General features: G+C 45.6%; 1 protein-coding gene across 1 annotated transcript; it reads left to right on the forward strand.

The window, feature by feature from the left end:
- The first annotated feature begins 8,665 nt into the window (after positions 1-8,665).
- Positions 8,666-11,256, forward strand: ier5l (immediate early response 5-like). Its single transcript, XM_035608933.2, has one exon. It carries the CDS (start codon positions 8,836-8,838, stop codon positions 9,748-9,750), a length of 915 nt encoding a protein of 304 aa, XP_035464826.2. The 5' UTR covers positions 8,666-8,835; the 3' UTR covers positions 9,751-11,256.
- Positions 11,257-16,924: the final 5,668 nt, after the last annotated feature.

Below are 16,924 nucleotides of genomic sequence, written 5' to 3' on the forward strand. Positions count from 1 at the left end.
CTTAACGTGTCATCCTTACTGTTGTTTAGTCTTCTGTATTACCGCCACCTACTGGTCTGGAGGGGGAACATCTTGTTGTAGCTAGTGTTTTTTCCTACGTCTCCCTGGGGCCTTGGATCACGATGGACCAGCAGGCCACCAGCGCAAGAAAGTTCCTTGAATAAAGTTCTAGTTAAGATGAACCTTTACCAAATATTCATGTGCAAAAGGCTGTTTCATTTGTGTCCTATATTCCAGCTTGTTTCAGTGTTTTCATAATGTACTTTTTCAGATCTTTGATCACACACACTCGGTCGTGTACGTTTGACTCCTCATTACGGCAGAGTGAGAAAGAAAAACTGTTCCAAAACTCACTTTTCAGCAAATCCCCCTTTAAAAATAACAGCTTCCACCGCCGCTGAAATAATTCTCTCTTCTTTCTTTTCTCTCAGTTTCCCTGCACGCCACACACACACACACACGCACACACGCACACACACACATACAGACGCGCACACACACACACACACACAGACGCACACACACACACACACCCTCCTTCCTCCCCTGCTCCCTCTCCTCTTTGCTGTATTGCTTCTATAATTCAAATTCTGTCATGCTTGTTCCAGACTGCTGGCTCCAGCCTCGCTCGCTCTCGCTCTCTCTCTCTCTTTAGGAAAAGAGAAGCGGGGGAGGGAGGGAGGGAGGGGGTGGGGGCTCTTTGAGGGACAAAGCTGACAGAACCACACAGAGACAAATACACGAAGCTGAACTAAGCAGCGAATGTGAAAACGCCTGCTGTGCAGTCGGATTCTTGCAGGAACACTGAGCATCGTCTGCTCGTCTTCTCCCTTTGTTGGACTTTTTTTATATCTTTTTATTTCCTCTTCCCAGATTAAATTTTTTTGTAAGAAGCCAGAAGGTTTCATTTCCTTGAGAACTCCACCAAATTTAGTAAAGGCACTTACACCCAGACGATCGTGAGATGAGAATAGATCTAAGATCGTTCACTTACCCACGATGCAACAGAGTATTTTTTTTGCGACTGACCTGAATCTAGGTCAGAGAAGATTGTGTGGTTTTTTGGTTTAAAATAACGACTTCATCTTGATGTTTAGTCATTGGTCGTGTCGTTTTCATGGTTACGATGGCGGAGTTATGGTTCAGTAATGACAGTGCGGTTATTCATGACCGTACTCGTGGGTTAAGGGTCGAGTGTCAAACCCAAACGTGACGTCACCCGGTGGGTTTGTGAGCTCGAATTGGGGGCGTGGCCTGACTGAGAGCTCGTCCAACTAGAACCTGCAACCATCACACTGTAAACCACGCCCCCGATACATCTGGTGCTTCAGGGTCTATTCGACTTTAAATGGACCATTGATACAAAATGAACATCAAGACTTGAAACTAGAGATTGAAGACTCCTCAGGAAAATGTTTTACTGACGTTATGAATCAAGTGAGAAGTAGAGACACGTTCTCATAGTCGCCCTCTGCTGGTCAGGCCACAGAACACAGGCTTCACACACTTTCCGGACCCGGTGACTACGTCGGGTCTCCGGTCTGACCAGTGTCAACCCCCCTGTGTCACGACGATCATGTCACCGACTCATCGTACAGTTACGTGGATTTGACCTCTATCGTTTCTGATGACCTCTTCTTCGTTTACATGCACAAGCTTGTAAAATCCACTTTTGCTAATTTGAGAGTGAACAAAAATCGGACTTTGCGTCATACGGATGGTTGAAAAGAGATGAACTCAACTCGTCTCCTGATGTATCATGGATGTGTGATGACGCCAGGTGATGAGACAGCACAGTGTCCGGGCGTCCACGTAGAAATCTTCTCCTCTGGTGCCTGATGTGGAAAGTTGGCGTCAACATTTTGTTGTTGCACTTTGTTAAGAACTGTTTGTTCTTTTTATCCTGCTGAAATAAATCAGCTATTTCAGTTTCAGCACAAACGCGACCACATCTTTCTAAAGCTCGAGTGGTTTTTCTCTTTCTGAACAGTTTCCAGCAACAATCTCTTCAACGTCCCGACACTGATCACGATGAAGAATTTCCTTATTCCAATAAAACATTTTCTCCCAGGCGTCTTGTCGAGGCGTCAGATGCTCCAACGTTTGTAGTTTGAAATATTTTAAAAGTTTAACTCTGAGTCTTGAAGTTCCAAGTTTTTTCTCGACATTTGGACTTTATTCTGCTAAAGTAAAGAAAAAAACATTTATCTTTGTTTATTTTTTCTCATGGTCCTGATTCTCCTCCGTACTAGAAACAACCAGAGTCTCATGTTTCATCCTTTTGGTGAACGTTCCCTTTAGAATCAGACTGGATCTACGCGCTTCACTGGTTCACGTGTAGAATTATTATATATGTATATATATACATATATATATGTGTTTTTTTAAACATAATAACCCATAAAGGATCATCTTTGTCCTCCTCAGAACAGATTTCACAACAGAAACTTCAGACGCAGCCGCAGAGAAAGAAACGCAGACAAAGCTGCAGAGCTGTGAGCAGAATGTGAGCAGGCTTCCTCTGTTCCTCCGCTCCCCCCTCATCCCCTCATCTCCTCATCCCCTCATCCCTTCATCACCATCCCCTCCACACCAGTTAACTGGAGACACACAGAGAAACACAAGGCTGTTTGAGGAGGAGGCAAAAAAAAAAATGGAGGAGAAAAACCCAGCAGCCACACAAAGGGGAGCGCTCGCTTTCTCCATCGCCAAGCTCACTAATCGGCGTCTTTGCTGCGCTCGATCCATGCCTGTCGCCCGTTGCACGGCCACATTGCCATGGCGACCGGGGTCTGAGTAATCATTTGTGCAATGACCCCTATTCTCCAGAGGAAAGATGGGAGGGTTGGAAGAGAGGAGGGGACGGAGGGGGAGGGGGGGCTGGAATGAAAGCAGAGCCAGCAAAAGCAGAGGAAGAGAGGGAGGAGGGAGGAGGGAGGAGGGAGGAGGGAGGAGGAGGGGGAGAGGGAGGAGGAGGGGGAGAGGGATGGAGGGAGGAGGAGGAGAGGGGGGGGGGTGGAGGGAGGAGGGGGAGAGGGAGAGTGATGGAGGGAGGAGGAGGGGGAGAGGGATGGAGGGAGGAGGAGGAGGGGGAGAGGGATGGAGGGAGGGGAGAGGGATGGAGGGAGGAGGGGGAGAGGGAGAGTGATGGAGGGAGGAGGAGGAGGGGGAGGGGGAGAGGGATGGAGGGAGGAGGAGGAGGGGGAGAGGGATGGAGGGAGGAGGAGGAGGGGGGGGGGGAGAGGGATGGAGGGAGGAGGAGGAGGGGGAGAGGGATGGAGGGAGGATGAGGAGGAGGAGGGGGAGAGGGATGGAGGGGGTGGGCGAGCAGCAGAGCAGAGCAGTAGAGACCCAGACAGAAAAGAAAGAAAACAGATTTTCTTTCCACGAGCAGCAGGGAGAGAAGCTTTTATGTTTTTATATAACGAACAGAACTCGGTCGGAAGACGCAGTGACGGGGAAGAAAGGGGCTGCAGGAAGAAAATCTATCTGCAATGAACAGGGTCCAGGAAACATGGTGCCACATGTGTGTGTTATACAACCAGTGTCGACAGGCGCGTGCGTGCGTGCGTGTGTGTGTGTAGACGGGAACAGGATTCAATGAAGTAGACTTAAAAAGTTGAGTTTGAGTCGTTCAAACCTCACATATACATCAGTTATGAAATCATAAATCACATGTACATACACCACCAACTCAAACATGCTGCACATGTCAGTGTCTGACTGGCACCAGTCAGAGTTCTGTGCTGTGATAAAAACTTCCACTCACAGTCGAGTATAAAAGGTTCCGACCCAGAGTCCAACAGGCTCGACAGGTGCCGCCCTTCCTCCGGCCATCTGCCCAATCTGCTGCTCTGCTTTTACAACCCTCACTTCTGTTCTTTCTGTCTATGAAACAAAAGTATCTCCAGTATATTTAGTCTTCCCCAACCTGCGCCACATGTACTTGTCTCATTGTGAGATCATGATCATGTCAAAGTAATAACTCATCCATCCATCGTCTACCACTTTATCCATTTAAGGGTCGGGGGGGGGGGGGGGGGGGGGGGCTGGAGCGAGAGGCGACTGGACAGGTCCCAGCCTATCACAGGGCCACATATTGAGACGGACAACCATTCACTCTCACATTCACACCTACGGTCAATTCAGAGTCTCCAATGAACCTGACCCCATTCTCATGTCTCTGGACTGTGGGAGGAAGCTGGAGAACCTGGAGAGAACCCACGCACACACGGGGAGAACATGCAAACTCCACACAGAAAGGCCCTGGTTGGTTGAACCGGGACGTGAACCCAGAACCTTCTTGCTGTGAGGTGCTAACCACTACGCCACCGTGCCGCCCCTGAGTAATAATAATAATGATCATTTAAAGAAGGGATCAAACCACCCCAGTGGGAAGCGGCTCGGTGTGCGAGGACGTGGTTGTTTGTCTATAGCGGTGGATTGTTCTCTACGGGTTGGAGGTGAGTCGCTGCCCCAGGTTTATTCTATTTTTAATTTAATCTTTATTTTATTCAGGCAAACTCATTGAGATTAAAAATCTCTCAGAGAACAATTAACATTCATAGCAACCGAAGACAAAACACAAGAGTGGAAAAGTAAAAGCAGTTGAAGTTCAGTGACGTGGTTGAATTCTACAAGTGAAAGAGACTGTTCAGTCTGAAGTTTGTAATTCATTCCATTTAAAAGCTGCATAATAGATAAAATCAGTTTTTCCAGTTTGTTCGGACTGACAACGTCCCCACATGGACGGATATGTGCGCTGTCGTGCTGGAGATAATTTATAATTTGGAATGAACCGACCCCCTTAAATAATTTGTATCGATTCCTCGATATTGATTTTTTACTGTAAGTGGCAGCTGCTTATGAGCAATAAACACGTCGTCCAACACTAAATGACTTATAGTGCAGCAATAAGCAACATATTATTACATGTGTTGTCCGATATTTTGCGATTGTACGTGTCAGTCAAACTGTGTTTCCCCCCCTCGGGTCAAACACATTTAAAGTTTCATTAAAATCCAATCAGCACAATCCAATATGTTTTTGCCTGAAAGACGAACGTTGGGGAGAAACGGACTCGAGTCCTCATCAATAAATCACCATACTCCCAATTTTCACACTTCACTGGCTCCTTTGGGAAACGTTGGTACAATGTAATTGGCTCTGGAAGCTGCGCTGCAAACAATTGCTCTTCTACATTTTGAAAAGATTCAAACTGTGGCTGCAGATGTTTGGTGGCTGGACAGATGCGTTCAGGGTCTCCGGTGCAGTGCAGTGCTGACCACGCATGCAAAAAGGGGGGAAAGCTGAGAGACCGAAAAAAAAACTGCAATCTGCTTTGCTGACACCTGCAACTGTGCTGCAGCGAAGGAAGGAGAAGTGAAATACATGCACACAGAGGGAAGGGAAACACAGAGCATGTCAGTAGAGTGAGTACAGAGGAGGAGTGTGAGCCAGAGACTGTGGAGCAGTGAGGCTGAAACGATGAGCCGAGAAACTGGGGAGGGGGAGATGAGTGGGAGGAGAGAGGCTGCAAATAGGAAAGAGGCTGCGATGGAATGGAATGAAGTGAGGAGCGATGGTGAAAATGAATAACACAGAAAAATATCAAATGTCATGAGGCCTTGAGAGCGTGGACGAGTTTCCGAGGTGAATGTTGTTGCTGATATGTATTTGTAAAGTAAAGAAATCTGAGACACGTTTTTAAATCACGCAGGGAAATTTAGCTCGTTTGCTTTTTCTCTGACATAAGTGGGCGGGTTCCAGATGTGGTTAGCTTCGCTTAGCATAAAGACTGGAGGAAGAGAGGCTAGAGACAAGCTAACAGCTCTGCGCGGTTGCGATCTGAATGCTAGCATCAGCATGCTAACATGCTTGTGTTTAGCAGGTATATTGTTCATCCTGGACGCCATTTTAGATTATAGCATGATAACATTTGGAGGTTTGTCTGAGGACGACAACACGATAAGAATCAGGTCGTAACATTACATGTGATTTCTATATACTCATATTAATGCTGTTTAACTTCAACCAGGTTAGGATCAGGGTTAATTTCTGTTCCCAATCAAAATGAAGAATATATTGGTTAAAAAACAAATCATCTTCATAACGTCAACGTAGCTTACTCTCTTCTTCTGTTTTTCCACTGTCAGAAGGAAGGGAAATATTAAGCTACTCTACAACCAATCACGCTGCGAACTCTTATCGTGTTGTTGCCTGACAACATGTCTGGTGAATGTGACTCATAATTCATATTTATCATACTATAGTCTCATAATGTGAACACATACCATGCGCATTGTTTCAATGCATTTCTGTACATCGTGAATTTGGGTTATTTTCACCACACTTTGTCAAATTTGTGTTCTGTTCTTTTGTCATTCATATTTCATTCCAAGAACTTTCCAAGGTTTTCTTCATGAACCGATTACATTTGAATCCATCTCCACCTCCGACAGACAAACCTCTTCTTTATCTGCCGGATGCTGATCTTCTTCTTCGGGTGGGAACTTGTTGCAGCACACGAGAGCCTCGGTCCTCTGTGCGAACAGCTACCCCCTATGGAAGAAAAGATGAGTGTGTCTGCATCATACATTCATCATTCATCGAGCATGTTACAACCAGGCGTGTTGGCGTCTCCCCACCTTCTCTTCCTCCTCCTCCTCTTCCCGCCCTGACATCCCTCAGTGTCGTCCTGGTCGTTCGCCGGGAAGTGGGGAAGGGGAAGGGGGGAGTGGTCCCATGTTGCCGTGACTCCTGGTCCCGCCTGGTTCCTCCTGCATGAAAACAGTGACTCTGTGTCAGTGTGCGGAGGCACCGTCCCGCCTCAGAGGGGGAATTTGGAAACGGTAACAAAAAAACCCCACCACTAATCACACGGGGCAGAAAACTGGTGCTGCACTGGCCTCTACAGGTTCAACGCAGGTTACTGCAGTCACTTGGCAGACGTCTCTGAAAACCTGTGATTCATCTGAGGAGCCATGCTGCAGTGCTGGAGACACACACACACACACACACACACACACACACACACACACACACACACACACACACTCATGATGTGGTCACCGAGTGTGTTCGTCTCATTCACACACTTACATCCTTTGTTCAGTCCAGGTGTTCACCGGGATTCGCAACTAGACTTGATGCTGTTAAAGACAGAAATCTGTATTATTCATCGATGATTTCATTTTTCCAAGGGTCATATCAAACTTTCTCCAACATGACTCTCAAGCTGCTGCCACATATTTCAGTGCAACACTTTTCATTTTAAACAATGACGTAGTGTCTGTGACGTTAAGTTTTGTTTTGGAGCTTCTAGTTTTTCCAGCTCACTCTCACCTGGAGCCATGAAACCTTCATGTGGTCCGAGGCTGCCGGGGGATCACCCAACCACCACGGACGACTGTGATTGGCTGAGACACCTGTCAGTCTCGGACAAGCCTCCAGAACACACTGATTGTGAGAGTCGTACGAAAACATGACACAGACACAGCAAATAGAAGTAGAACAGAGAGTCGTCCGTGTTGTCATGACGAGTGTTGAGGTGATTTTGGAGCCACCACCTAGTGGCCGGTAGTGGCACTGGAATCTGATCCTGTATCATCAGTGTTCGTCTGCTGGTGTGAACCTTCTGCCTCCAGAAGAAGAAGAAGAGATGTGGGACAAGCTGAGGCGACAGATTGAGATCTTTCTGGTTTCACCCCAACACAACGGAGGGGAATGTACGTTTGTGCCCTAAAAACTTATTTTATAGGAACTTTTCATACGATGGAAAGTGGTTCGAATGAACACTGTCTGCAAAGTTTCTGGAAAGACAAATGACACTTTTTTAAAAACGTTGTCAGCCTCACAGAGATCTCAGGGAGTGAAATTCAAAAACTGGACAAATTAAGAAAAATGAAATATGTTCATGACCAAATACAACTGTATGAATGAATTTGATGACTGTTCACTAACGTCTCATTCATGGATCCAGATTAAACAAATCAGACAGGTTTAATGGATTTAAAGGGGATTTCATGAGGAGACTGATGGTCCTGAGCTGTAGTTTCTACTGGTCTACTGGTGTTAGTGACCGTTTTTAAACTACAATAATACCATTAATAATAATAACTGTTTTGGAGGGTGACCACTTTAACTTTTTAAAAAGAAAAATGTAAAATGTTTTCATTGATCTGCTGCTGTTTTCATTGACAACATCACCACATCCATAGACATAATGATGATTATTATTATTACTGTCATTATAACATCAGGTCTGACAGAAGTTTAAACACAACAGTTACACAACTGTTCCTGCCCCCCCCCCTCTCTGTACCTTGTGTAAAGTGAGATAATGTATGTAATAATTTTACACTGTACAGATGAAACAGATTGGTTTGTCATAACTTCTGACCTGTACACTCGTTCCTTCCTTCTCTTCAGTCTCTCTGCTCGCGGCAGATGAATGTGGACTCTCCTGTTCTTCAGCCTGGATGGAATTTGAACAGTACAGAGGAACCGCCTCGCGCTCATTGGCTGAGGACCACATGTTTCCAGCGCGCGCGCCTGTCTCTCAGCTCATCCCCGGCCGCTGATTGGCTCTGCCCGCAGAAGGGGGCGGGCTCTCCGGCGGGGTCTATATACCCGCTCTGGTTTCAGGGCATCTGGCAAATGATCGCTGAGTTTCGCAGGGAGGCGGATCGCTGCGTCCGATGAGTCTCCACCGAGCTCACTGCAACCTTCCTCCCCGAGCAACACGAGTCCCGCGGAGGCGGCGGAGAGTCGGCGTTCCTCTCCCGGACAGCTGAGCTGGGGGTGGGCCGGGGGAGCCCGTCGGCCACCGTCACCATGGAGTGCGCGGCGGACGCGCAGAGCCTGATCTCCATGTCCCTGATGAAGATCCACAACTCGCGGACGCAGCGCGGCGGCATCAAGCTGCACAAGAACCTGCTGGTGTCCTACGTGCTGCGCAACGCGCGGCAGGTCTACATCAAGGAGAAGTACGCGGAGATCTACCGCATGCAGCAGTACGAGGAGGTGATGACGGTCTGCAACGAGATCCAGGAGCTCGACCCGCTGCAGCTGGACGCGGAGGACGCGGGCGGAGAGGAGCAGGCGCCGCCGGTGCGCGCTGCCTGCTGCGGCGGCGGCGAGGAGGAGTCGGGTCCGTGCGAGCCGGCGTGCGTCCACCGAGGCGCGGCGCTGCACGTCCGGGCAACGAGCACCCTCCTCGGCTGCTCTCCCTTCGAGGACGGCGGCAAAGAGCCGGAGCCATCCGACTACCGCAGCTGCTGCATGGAGGCTCCGGCTCCCCCCGCGGCGCACTTCGACCACTTCTCCTCCGCGGCGGACAGCAGCAGCAGCGGCGGCGGACACTGCAACAAGACCACGGTGCTCGACCTGGACACGCATGTGGTGACCACGGTGGAGAACGGCTACCTGCACCAGGACTGCTGCTGCGGCGCCGCGCAGGGCGCACAGTCCCCGGCCAAGAAGCGGAAGGTGGAGTTCGGCTGCTGCGCGTCCGACGCGGAGGAAGTGTCCGACTTCACGGCGGCGCGCAAGAGGGCGAAGCGGGAGGACAGTTCTCCTCCCTTCTGCAGCCTGGACTACACGGACACTTCCAACATCTCCAACCTGATCTCCATCTTCGGCTCGGGGTTCTCCGGGCTGCTCAGCCGGCAGGCGGACCTGGAGCAGATCTGTAGCAAGCAGGCCCTGGCCAGTCTGGGCGCGTGGACCCGGGCGATCGTGGCCTTTTGAATCCCAACACTTAATTCCAGGGGGGGTCGGGGGCCGGTTGTCACATGGTGTCCGTCTAAAGTAGTAAACAGACCCTAACGGGGCACCACCCTCTGCTCCACTGACACTGTGTTCCGGCTCCTGTTCCTGAATGTTAACAAAGACACGTTCACACATCTGCAGTGTTTAGGAGACAGAGGTTGTTCCACGGGGACACGTCAGGGAACTTTCAGCAGATGTTCAGTGGAGAAGCAAACAAGGAACGAATGAACGTGAAGGAGCTCATCTGAAACCTTCCAGAAATGTTCCTTGAACAGGAAAAAACCAGGAAGTTTCTCGGGGGAAGGTTTGAGGGAACATCTCCCTCAGCGACGTTCTGGAGAACGTTGGTTTAGAGCAGAACGAACAGAGTCGGTGTCCACGTCCAACCATCAGATTAAATCTGAGGTATTTGTGAAATAAACAAATTGGAATATCATCACTGAACTCTGCGAACGTTCCGTCATCAATATGTTGACGTGGAATTTTTTCTGTCGCGGCCTGTCGTCTTTCACAAAACTGTCAAAAGAAAAATATCAGTGTTTCAAACATATTCACGAGTTGAAACGGTGACATGTGACATGTGGTTGGCTGGGTGACATCACTCCCACGCTCTCCTCTGATTGGAGGACATTGTAGGGCGTTCCGACTGCTCCCGCCACCTCCCCCTTCCCATTGTGACGTATAAATCAACTTTATTTTTGCAAGAAAAGTAAAAACAAAAAATCTATTTAAAATTTTAGCGATTTAATGACAATAGTTTTTGACAAGAGGAGAGAGTTTGTGCCATAATGTGTGTGTGTGTGTGTGTGTGTGTCCGAAGACGTGAATCCGATGGGACGGATCGACTGTCGCTGCCTTAAATCCGATGCACACTTACTGCTACAGTAGCTCCTCTCTCACAACTGAATGTCCCATGTCCACGTTTTTTAAAAAACAACAAAATATATATAAAAAGAAGCTTCTCCAGTTTTTTTAAACGGACGTCGCACATTCTGAGCAGTTTGTCGGTGACTCGGAGGTTCGAGGACTCTCAGATCATATCACCATGACGATGATGATTATTTTTTGTCCCGTCTTGTTAATATTTTTATTTTTCTACATCGTCTCTTAATCGTGGTTGTTGCTCGAAAGCGTTCGCAGCGATTCATCGTAACTCCGCAACACGCCTCCGTTGTTTTGTGAGTTTAACTTTTGTTTCGTGGAAAAATTCAAAAAAGAAGATTGATTTTATTGAGTCCTTTTGTTTTAAAAAGGCAAAATGAAACACGTGATTCAGCCATAAACTGAGAATCCATATGCGTTAGCTTTATGAGCACTGTGTGAACCAAAATACAGAGAGAGAGTATTCAGCCATTCTCTACATATTCTGTTGATATTTCATGTTTTTGTTTCTGTGTGTTTAATAAATTGTAGCTCTCCGGATAAAACTGTTTTAAGAAAATATTTGTAAAAAATTTATAATCTTAATAAAAAACTGAAAACTTTGATCGCAGTTGTTTTGTGTGTATGTTGTTGTGAAGCATTTTCCTGTTCATAAATTCACATTTCGTGATTCTATTTAAAAAGTTCATTAGCTGTAACAACTGACTTTTTTAGTTAATGAATGCTTTATAAAGCGCTTATAAAACATTGTAAACAATATCTGTCTTTGGATGCAGTTAGAATAAAAAGTAGGTACATATTGAATCAATATTTTGATGGTTTGGGAAATATTCATTTTCCGGCATAGACAGAGACAGAGAGATGTGGATACCACAGCTAACTATCGGTTAGCTTAACATAGCCTAGCTTAGCTTAGCATAGCGACTGAAGACAAGGGGAAGCAGTTAGCACGGCTAGCTAGTAAACATATTAGATCTCGTTTGTTTGATGGAGACGGAAGCGTAAAAGTCGATTTATAAATTAGTAGTGGATAATTTAAAAACAGTTAATGCTTCAGTTACATTATATGAACCCTGGGGAGAATTAATAGTATCAAATAATATCATGTTGCCTACAACAGCAATACGTTTCTTGATTGTGGAAACTTTAATAGAATTTAATCTTTTATTAAAAACTTAACTCAACATGACTTACTGGCTCTTTCCAGGGCTTTAGACTACAGCTCATGGTCTTCCTCAGTTGACAGATTTTGAATTAAATACAAATTCACTCCTTTGTTATACTTTTGTTAAAAAGTCTCAGTTTATAGAGACGATGTTCTGCAGAGCCGCTGTTTTCTATAGTGTCAGACTATATAACAGGTAATGCAACAATTTGATTTGCTAAAAGTTATATTTTTGACGTCTGCTCCCATGATGCATTGCGTCACACTGAGCCTGGAGGCTTCACTTCCCCTACAGCAGAAACTCCTCCGTGCTGTTGTCTCTGCTCTGTGCCACTTGGTGGTGATCTTTAAAATCAATGAATGAAGATATGAGCAGCGCCGAGCCACATCGGGCTGACCTCCTGCCTCGGACCCTCCCCCTCCTCTTCCTCCTCCTCCCCCTCCTCTTCCTCCTCCTCCCCCTCGGCCCCAGCAGCACATCACATCACATCCATCGCTGCTGCTGCAGCCTGTTTCTCTCCTCCAGCTCCTCCGACTCCTGCAGCAGCTGCCGGAGCCCATAATAACTCGCAGTAGGTTGAGGTCGTAATGGAAATGATGAGGCAATGTGAACGACGCGTTGTGTAACCGTGGAGAAACGGGGACGCGGGAGGAGGAATTCAACATCCGATTGTTCGCAGGCGCCCTCTGCCTCTGGAACGTTAACGAAACCCAAATGTTTGCTTGGAAATGATAAAAAAAAAAAATGCAACTAAACAAAAAGCATGAAGAAGCAGAAGAGACAAAGCTGCAGCCTGATGATGACGATGACGCTGCTGGTGGTGAAGACACAGCTCCTCCACCTGGATCAGAGAAGACTCACACCCACAGTCAACATCTCTGATTTGAGTTTTTACGAATTTCATTTCCCCCTTTTTATTTTTAAAAATGACTTTATGAAATATAAGAAAAGAGAGAAAAAGAGGAAATGTGCATACGAGACAAAACAAAGATCTGTGGTTCAACACACTTGATTTATCTGCTGCTATACCGACTTTGTCTTTGTGTTTTGTTTTTAATTCTGTTTTTCTTTATTCTTCTGATATATGTATGGGGAGGAGGAAGTCATACATAATGTCATTGTAGGAGTATAATGTAAGTAGTATAATGACAATGAAGACTATTTTATTCTATTCTATGTGTTAAAACAAATAAATTCAAATCAAATCAAATCTATGAATCTAAGAAGTGACAGAGGGGAGAAAAAAGTATAAAAGTGAACTTATCTATTTAACCGACGATCACCTGATCTACGTTAAAGGACAATACCAGGTGGTGGGGGTGACACGAGGGGTGTGGGGGGGGGGGGGGGTCGCATTGTTGTGTAGGGTTACTGGGTGGAGGAGGGGGAGGTGGGGGCTCAACAGAGGGAGGGGGGGCAGTCTGGAGGGGGTTTAGCAGAGAGAGGGAGGGAGGGGGGCAGGGAAGCTTTGTCAGGAGAGGGGGTTGATGTGTTGTGGGGGTTTGCAGAGGGGGGAGGGGTGGGGGAGGCCACATGTGACAGCAGAAGGGAGGGGGGTTTGTGTGGTAAGTGTGTGTATGTGTGTTTGTGTGTGTGTGTTTGGGGGGGTGTACTGTCGGGAATAGGCCTGTTGGTGGGGGGAGGCAGACTGTGGCGGCGGCGAGCGCACAGGTCATCCAGGTTGCACAGAGGTCTGTGGGGGGAGTGTGTGTGTGTGTGTGTGTGTGTGTGTGTGTGTGTGTGTGTGTGTGTGTGTATGGGGGGGGGGGGGTCGTATCTGTCAGGAGGGTCTGATGAAGACCAGGTCCAGACTCAATGTGGACTCATCTGAAAACCCGTTCTTTTCGTCCGTCGTGCCAACTACGATATTTATACCAAAAGTATTTTCTAACTTTCTTGTAGCCATGGAGACGATGTTGGTTTTTAATTTGTTCAGGACTTGTAACATGTCGGACGCTTATTGTTATGAAAAATTAGGAAAACTAAGAAGTCTACAATCATGCTACGATTTATCCTTTCACCCTCCGTAGGTGGATGAACCCTGCCCCTGTCCGGCCTCTGATTGGCTCAGGTTTAGCATAATTTACAAAATGAACATCAAGACTTAAAACTAGTGACTGAACCATAAACTCCTCAGGAAAATGTTTTACTGACATTATGAATGAGAAGTAGAATCAGGTTCTCATAGAGTCGCCCTCTGCTGGTCAGTACACAGATCACAGGCTTCACACTTCAGCATTCGGGCTTCACTTTGCAGACCCGGTGACTACGTCCATTTTTATAAACACTCTACGATGAAGATACAGTACCAGAAGTCACCATAATGTTGACAAGTACTTTTGTTTAATTTAATATTATCAGCAAAATTGACATCATAAGAAGAAGCTAAAGTTTTCAGACGTCAGCCTGAAGGATGCCGCTCTGTCGACGTAAAACAACAACAACAACAACAAAAGTTTTTTGTTGAAGGTGTCAATGACTTTGTGTTTTCATTCTTTAATAATTCATCCTTTTGTTTCCAGCTACAACTCGACGCTGCTCCTCTGTAACGACACGCAGTCAGGACCTCATTTAAATATCCAAGGTCAATTAGGGCAACACGCCTGTTTTGCATATTAAATAAGAGCAGGCCACGCCCCCTACGCTCATATTTAAGACTAATATTTAGATTAATTTATCTGAACAGGGTTGTATTCTAATTTGCATACTGTAAAAAAATGAAACCACACCCTTGCTTCTTTTTCTTTTTTTTAAAACCTCATTTAAATAAAATAACGGGCCTCATGTTTATCTGATTTGCATAATACAGGATTCTGCTTATTTGCATATGTTTAAAAAAACGGAAAAAACACATCTTGTGGAAGCTTGAAGAAATACCACACCCCAGTCAAAGAAACAGGCCACGCCCCTGTTTGAATATTAAACAGCCACTGTACACTGGAAAGTAGGTCATCCCTTCTTTTTCTTTTTCCCCCTTTGCATGTTTGCATATTTAAGACTTTATTTATATATTATCATAAAAACACACTGGGACTGAGTCTAAAAATAAAAACAGGCCACGCCTTCGTTCTGCTGGAAGAAAACATCAGTGACGACTTCTGTGATTGGAGCGGTGGAACGTTTAGGAAAGAAAATAATTAAATTTGTAATATACTATGATACTATTTTTATACTAAAGTGACGTTCAAACCTTTTGGACTCTTGACATATTTAATAAAGACGGGGCCGAGTTCTCAGATGATTCCATGGAAATGGAGGGAAAATCTTTTAGTGGATCTGAGAACAACTAAGATTTCCAAACTTCACTGGGAACAACTGGTTAAATGATGATGTATAATATTCTATAATAATTTGTTATGTATTATCTTGAAGTATATTTTAACATTAATCTCAGTTTATTCATTAAGTGCTTTTATTTATAATCTTATTTTTTAAACTAAATCGTTAGTTTATTAGGTGTTATTATTTATTAGTTTATAATTTAATGTGGAGCATAAAAATAACAAACAAAAGGAATCTTGAATCTTGAATCTTGAATCTTAACTTGGAAAGCAACAACAGCTTTCAGGTAAACGTTAAATTAAACGTTGAAAACTAAAATATTTCTCTCTGAAATTCTGGTGGACTAGATTTGTTGGGTGGCCTCAGATATAAATATTCAAGTAAAAGCCCCAAAGTGTCTGAATTGTACTCGAGTACATTACTTCAGTTACTTTCTTCAGTGAGTCCCGTTTCAGAAACTGCCTCCGCCGCCGAAGTCTTTGCGCTTCAGGCCCAGACGTGTCGGAGCGGGTCGACGCAGCTGTCCCCATTCCAAACATTCTTCCAAGTGTTTGGCCAAAAAAACCCCCCAAAAAACAGAGGCTTTTCAAACCTCCTCGGTTTATTTCCCCCAAAACACTTCAGTTTGTGTGAAAACTCGTCGTTAATGTTTTCCACCTTCACAATCCAGGAAAATGTCTGTGAACCTCAGTGAGATCGGTTGGTAACTAACTGGGATACGGAAAACTATTCTCAGCATAACTTTCACATTTCTGTGATGGTGATGAATCGATTTGCTTGCGAGAACATGTCGGATTGAAAGTAGTGGTGTTGAGCAACGTGTTCAGACGGTGGCGTTCATGTCTGGCAACCATTTTGTTTTGTTTTTTACATGAAGACTTCGTAAGTTGAGTGACTGAACAAAGACGAGTTCACCTGAACGCAGCACGAGTTCACGATGCGACGACACGTCGACCCGCCTGTCGAGCGTCTCGTCCTCTGAAGGACGCGCTTCACCGTCTGAAATGGGACACAGCTGCTCCGTCCTGGTTGGACGACGGCGGATGCTTCACTCCGTCACTCTCCAACATCCTGTATGTGAGGGGGAATTCCACTGCAGTGTTTTACAAGTGCAGGTTGTTTCTGTAATTGCAACATTGAAATGAATGGGTGTTTCCCCCTTCTCCTGTTACCCACATCTGTTTACTAAAGGAAAAAACATCCTCCACATTGAGGATTAGTGTGAAGTATCCTGACTCATGCAATATTCAGAGCCTTTCTTTCCCAGAATGCATCTGCCTGCGGGGTTCATCTGTGGGTCACGAGAGAGACAAGAGTATTCTCAATAAAACATTTGGCCTCGTACACGAAGCCTCCGGAGAACAGGTTTGTTCTCGAGCGGCTCGTGTGAGTCAAAGTGGCACTGTGAGGCACAAAGGAATGTTCTGATGTCATACGAGTCATGTACAGAGAAAACTACGGTGGCCCTGAAGTGAAAAACACAACGACAGATAGAAGACAACACGGATGCAACATTTTTTTCTAATTTGACATTGTGTTGTGATTTGCCGTCGTGTTTTCCCAATTGTCCACCGTAAAAACTATTTTACATTCCAATATTCCAACCACAAAAGAATGTATATTAGATTAAATGATTCCAAAATCATTGAAAATGAAAATTTATGTCAATTTATCACTTCAAGCCACAATGTGCAGAATATTTATGTATTAACAATGTTTCTGTTTAGCAGGGAACATTGTCTTCTCACCAACGGTGGCAGTAAAGTGGGAAATAATGAAAAATATATATTTGTTTTTACAGATGGTGGATTTAACCATAACAT

Source organism: Scophthalmus maximus, chromosome 20 (assembly GCF_022379125.1).
Source record: "Scophthalmus maximus strain ysfricsl-2021 chromosome 20, ASM2237912v1, whole genome shotgun sequence".
NCBI lineage: Eukaryota > Metazoa > Chordata > Actinopteri > Pleuronectiformes > Scophthalmidae > Scophthalmus > Scophthalmus maximus.